Source organism: Sceloporus undulatus, chromosome 8 (genome assembly GCF_019175285.1).
Source record: "Sceloporus undulatus isolate JIND9_A2432 ecotype Alabama chromosome 8, SceUnd_v1.1, whole genome shotgun sequence".
Classification (NCBI taxonomy): Eukaryota; Metazoa; Chordata; class Lepidosauria; order Squamata; family Phrynosomatidae; genus Sceloporus; species Sceloporus undulatus.
In genome coordinates, this window is record NC_056529.1 from 31,679,654 (window position 1) to 31,685,653 (window position 6,000).

At 46.1% G+C, this 6,000-nt stretch overlaps 1 protein-coding gene across 6 annotated transcripts in view; it reads left to right on the forward strand.

Moving 5' to 3' along the window:
• SEPTIN12 (septin 12) overlaps window positions 1-6,000 on the forward strand; it is a 60,875-nt gene that overhangs the window by 40,288 nt on the left and 14,587 nt on the right. For all 6 annotated transcript variants that reach the window (XM_042438546.1, XM_042438545.1, XM_042438549.1 and 3 more), the window contains 2 exons: window positions 3,749-3,877; window positions 5,631-5,712. In XM_042438546.1, coding sequence (XP_042294480.1) covers window positions 3,749-3,877; window positions 5,631-5,712 — 211 coding nt within the window. The remainder of the gene's footprint in view (window positions 1-3,748; window positions 3,878-5,630; window positions 5,713-6,000) is intronic.

A 6,000-nucleotide genomic window follows, 5' to 3' on the forward strand; every position in this document is an offset into this window, starting at 1 on the left:
GCCTTCTCTTCCAAAGCTATGGCCCTTTCCTGCACTTGGCAATAAATATCCCCAGATCAAAAGCTGGAGGCCCTTATGGAGATGCCAAAAAGTAATCCTGAGTAAGAAGGATGGTTATGTTTGGGGCCTGAAACTTCCTCCAGGGAGAAGAGCGGGGTGGATTAAGGGATCACATGTTTAAGAGTAAAGCAAAGGAGAACATGAAGCTTGCACCGTGGGATTCCCAGTTCTGGGGGAACCGGTAGAACAGGTGCAAGAAAAGAGGGTGTTCTGTTTCCCCCCAGGAGGACTTTAGGTACAAGATATATGGATGATCGCTTTCTAAGAGATGGGCCTGAGATGCCAGGGGCAGGAGAGGTCCTAGTGGAGAATAAGGGGTTAGATAAGCCAATATATCTATCAATCATGTCATTTAGTTGCCACTATTTTCCCCAAGACTGGGACTCCTGTATGCCTTGCCTTTGGGTCAAGACAGCTGCACAATGATCTATTCAACTCCCACAGTGGAGGATGGGGAAAAAGAAGTGTGTTTGTCACTGAAAAATCCCTTCCAGCTATGTATCCATGTGCCATGATTCATTCAGAGGGACTAAAAGGAACCAAATCCAGCTGCTTAGGAACCTCAGCTTTAAGAAAAAACAACATATCTTTCTTGGTGCAAAGGTAGACCTGAAAGATGTGCGTTAATGCTTCTTTGTGACCACTTTAATGGGGGGGGGGGGGGTGCAACATTGTGTGAAATCGTTTTGTGTAATTATGCAATTTTTCTGGGATATTCACGGGATAAACTCCATATTTCCTTCATGTGATGTCAGGTTGGAGCAAGCTTGTTTTCTGCTGCTCCAGAAAATAGGGCCCAAAATAATGGGTGCAAGACTATAGGAAAAGATATTCCACCTAAACATTAGTAAAAAGTTCCCGACAGTAAGAGCTGTTTGACAATGGAAGACAGTCCCTCGGAGAGTGATGGAGTCTCCTTCTTTGGAGGTTTTTAAACAGAGGCTGGATGGTGGCCATCTGTCGAGGGTGCTTTGATTGTGAGTTCCTGCATGGCAGGGGTTGAACTGGATGACCCTTGAGGTCTCTTCCAACTCTATGATCCTATGATTCTGTGAAAAGCCCTAGGATCCAGCCATACCCTACAGACAGCATTGATTTACTCCTTGCACCTTCCAGTTACAATCAGAAGCAGACCCTGGAAAAGTTAACTTTTGGGGGCTCCAGCTCCCAATCTCTTATGATGGTGGGAGGATTCTGGGAACCGTAGCCAAAAAAGTGATGAGGTTGTAATTGAAACAAAAAGATGTCCGTGGCCAAAAAGGAAAAAAAGGAAGTCTCTAACCACCCACCCGGTGCCAGCTTTGCCTTGCCACAGTTGGGCAACAGGGTCAATGTGGTGTCTGCCAAACACCCGTCCTCCGGGGCCCAAAGGGACTGTCAGATTGCAAATCAGGAAATATAAAGCTGTTTTAAAAAGCTGCTCCAGCTGTAACTTCTCCGACCCTTTCCTAGGAGTTGCACATCTGGCTTCAATCAATCCTGGGAACACACACATACACATACACACACATACACACACATACACGCACTTTCCCATGTGGTGAAGCTGGATGTGTTTGAACTTAAAAGGAGGGTGTGCATGGAGGGGTAGGGACAGGAAAGCAGAGCTGCCTGTGTGACAAGGAGAGGGAAACCCCCCTGAAACCAGATAAGCCGCTTGGGAGGGGGGGAGTTGAAATAAACAAGCAGGAGGGGAAGGGAGACCCAGAGGGCCTTTGTTTTGAGATACGGGGGTTTCATTTTTCTTCTTTAAAAGAACGCTGTTGGTTCATGCATACTAAAAAAAATCACTCTGGACAACAGAACAAGATAGGTCATTGTTTCCATGCTGCCTTCCCTTCCAAACAAACATAGCTGATAGCATTTTATCTAACTTCTAAGTCGAATGAAGAATTCAGGTTGGTTGTGGGATGTGCCATTGCAAGCTGCTGGTTTCCAGTGCACCCTTCAGCAAGCAGACTATTGGAAGGGTCTCTTCCTTTTCTGTTCCGTTTGGTAGGAGAGCCTGCTCTCATTCATAAGCTGGCCTCTTTGTACACCTTGTGCACCAAGAGAGTAAGGATCATGGTACTGAAGCCTGTACTACAGGCCACATTCCCACTTACAAATAAATCGCTTTGTGAACCGAATCGATGGGTCAGTTTGGCAGCGGAGCGTGGTTCACATTACATATGGCCCGATCACATTTTCTTCCTGCAAAATAAAATAAAACATAGTTCACATTCATGAATGAATCGATTCAAAATGGACCCGCTCCAGCTGGCCAAAGGACAAATTTAAACCGATTCCGATCCGCATCTGGTTCGCACTTGCGTAGAATCAATTTATCAAAAAAGACATGGGAAAAAATCAGTGCCAAAAGGTTGTGGGTTAAATGGGCCTAGCACACGTTCCCCCCCCCCAGCGCATGGCCCCTTCAGCGATTCGGTTCAAGTGCGAACCAGGGTCATTTAAACCAGTTCAAACCGATTTGTGATCCGGTTTAAAAGGTAGTGGGAATGAGGCCTATAGTAAGCCTTCTGTATCCACAGATTTTTTTGTCTATACATTCAAGCATCCACAGCTTGCAAGTATTTTAAAAATATATGCATTCCAAAAAGCAAACCTTGTTTTTAGTGTTTTATATAAGGGATGCCATTTGACTCTGGCGTTGTATTTAATGGGACTTGAGTATCCACGGATTTTATTTAGTGGGACTTGAGCATCCACTGATTTTATTTAATGGGACTTGAGCATCCATGGGGGAGTTGGAACCAAACCTCAGCAGATACCAAGGGCCCACGGTACTATTGTCCAACATTTCTATGATACATGGCCATGCTGATAGCAGGATTTGAAGAGCTAGAGTCCAAGAAAGGAGTGTTTCCATGCTCCGCTTAATTCAAGGTGTCACCCAGCACAAGATGACAGGAGTCTCTTCTAGATCCTCCAGCTGTAACAGTGTCTTCCGTCATAAAAGTCCTGCTGTGGTCCTTCATTCCTTCCAAATTAATTTCAAGAGCCCCTTCCGTCTGTTTGGCTTTGCAGCCCCAAGCAACTGTTGTTGTGACCCAGCCAAGGCCAAAGGTGAGGCAGTGTTAATGCCCCGGAGGAGAGAGATCTGAAAAGGTCCCAAGAAGGCAAAGCAGAGGCAAAGCTTTATTAGGAAAAAAAATAATCTCCCCACTGTTTGGGCCTGTCATGGTTGCTGTCAAGCATGCAGGGCAATGTCTATCCCTTTGTACATGGCGAAGGATGTTGCAGGGTGGGGAAGGGCAACAGAGAGTGGGAGTAAAGCTGCAAATCTGGGAGTCTTCATGGTTCTTCTCTTCCTCTCATCCCTTTGCTTAATGTTGCGTCCAGATGGTCCTTTGTGTTGATCACGTTCAGGTCTGGATTCCTCTTTATTTAGGGTTCTTTAGCTCTTGGACTGTCCAGCCTTTCAAACCTTCAAAGCCGAAGACTGTCTTCTGCAAACTAGGTCCTCAATGGCAAACCCACTCTGAAGAACCTTGCCATGATAGAGTTGCCTTAGGATCAACATAAGTTGGAAAGGGCTTGGAGGCACATAGCAACAGCCAAGAAGGACACCGGTTTCAGGAATCAGGCTTTATCCTGGCTGTCTGTTAAGTTTTCACACCTTGGATGATGTGGTTTCAGAGCTTACTCTTCTCTCTCCTCTTCTCTCACTGCTTCCCACCACACCCAGGACAGAGCGGCCTTGGAAAGTCCACCATGGTGAACACACTCTTCAAATCCAAAGTCAGCCGGAAAACAACATGCCCCGGATATGAGGAGCGCATCCCCAAGACTGTGCACTTGCTCTCTGTCACCCATGGTAAGAGCCGCTCCTTCTTTCACTCTCAACTATTAGAACATTATGATTCCACATTAACAGCCAGTCTGAGCAAGAAGGAGGACTTTGGCTGCATCTGCACTCCAGAAACAATGCAGCTTGACACCACTTTAACTGCCATGGTTCAATGCCATGGGAATTTGGATGTTGTCATTTTGCAAGGCATCTAGCCTTCTCTATCGGAGAGTTCTGGTGCTGCAGCAAATGACAAATCCCAAGGTTGCATAGTATGACACCAAAGCCAAACTGCATTACTTCTGCAGTGCAGATTCAACCCTGGCTGCTGCTGGCTGTGTCATCCAGACGTTGCCATTGACTTGCACCCGCTACCCCCCTGCTTGGAAGAGGCCTGTGTCTGAGAACATGAACTCTGGCAAACAATGGCTCTCTTGTGAGGCTTTCCCACTAGGCCACAAGAGCATCACCATGGCTACTTTCCAAGGGAGCCCAGGCCTGCCTTGGGGTGGGTGCTGCCATTCTCATGGAAGGCCGAGGGGGTCTCTTTTGCAACAGGCCTCCCTTTCCCACACACTCTTTGGGGTGCATGGCTTCCCCTTCCAGCTTGCTTTGGGAGATGTTTCTCACTCAGCCTGAAGGGGAAAGTCAGCTGTTCAACCCTGTGGGCCAAAGAGAACATTGCTTTATGCACACTGTTGCATGGTTGAAAAAACCCACAACAGCAATGAAACCATTGGATAGGAGCTAGCTTTGGACTAGGACTCTGGAAACCAGGATTCGAATCCCATCTCAACCATGGAAACTCACTGGGTGACCTTGGCCAAGTCACACACTCTCAGACCCAGTGGATGGCAATGGCAAATGACCCTCTGAAGAAAGTTGCCAAGAAAACCTCATGACAGGTTCCACTTTAAGGTCACCATAAGTCAAAAATGACTTGGGTCACACCAGGTTGGGGCTGTGGAGGGAGCGCTGTGACATTTTGCCCACTGAAGTCCCAATCCGTATTTTCCCCATCTGTGCACTTTCCAGTTGTCCATGTTCACCTGGGGATTCTGGGAGCTATAGTCCCCAAATGTCAGCTTTTCTAAGCTTGATTTTCATCCCCCTCCCTTGATTCAGACTGAGCCATAGCCCTCATCTTCATTACAGAATTAATGCAGTTTGACACCACTCTAACTGCTATGGAATTAAAGGATCTGTAGTTCTGTGAGATGTTTAGTGTTCTCTGTCAAATAGCTCTGGTGCCGCAATAAACCACAGATCCAAGGATACCATAGTATTGAGCCATGGCAGTTAAAGCAGAGTCAAACTGCATCAATTCTGCAGTGCAAATGCAGCCTGTGTCATGTTGTTTTCCTTTCTGGACTCCTCTTCATTCTTTCTCTCCCTCCCCCCAGAAAAGTGCCTTTCCTTTATTCTTATTATATTAAGAATAAGTTCATTTTGTCAGGAAAGCTATATCCCAATCCCTAGTATACTGATCACCAATTCTAGGAAGGTGGATTTGTTTCCATTTCCAACTGTCACATAAGCAGTTGTTTTAGTGTCCTCTATAGCAACTAGCTCTGTTCTCAACGTGCGTGTTTTAACCGTGCCAGATCTTAATATTTCCAAAACCAGGACTTGATTTGCTGGGGAAACTGGGTGCCAGGAAACCCAGTTTCTCCTGGGCAAACTGTCAACGCTGGAGCATATGTTTTAACTCCAAAAGCAAGGAAATAGTGGGCGAGCTTCAGAGCCTCTAAAGTAATGGTATACCTTCCGTTCCTGGCAGTTGTCGAAGAGAAGGGAGTGAAGATGAAGTTGACGGTGACCGACACACCAGGATTTGGGGATCAGATTAACAATCAAAACTGGTAAGAGAGCCTCAGTTTTTGACACGTCCAGGAGAAAGAGGAGAATTGGTTTTATTAGTTATGCTTTGTTGAATCAAGCCAGGCTTGGAAGTAACCGGTTAGGATCTGCATTGCTCTCTCTTTTCTTGAATATGTGTGTGAGAGCAAGCAGTGAAAAAGAAAAGCACATGATGAAGTGCAAAAATATAATCTGTCATAGAAGCACTGACCACCCTCTACTCTCTCTCTCATATCCATCCAACCTTTAGTGCCACCACAGTTATAACTACTGATGTCTTGTAAGTTCTT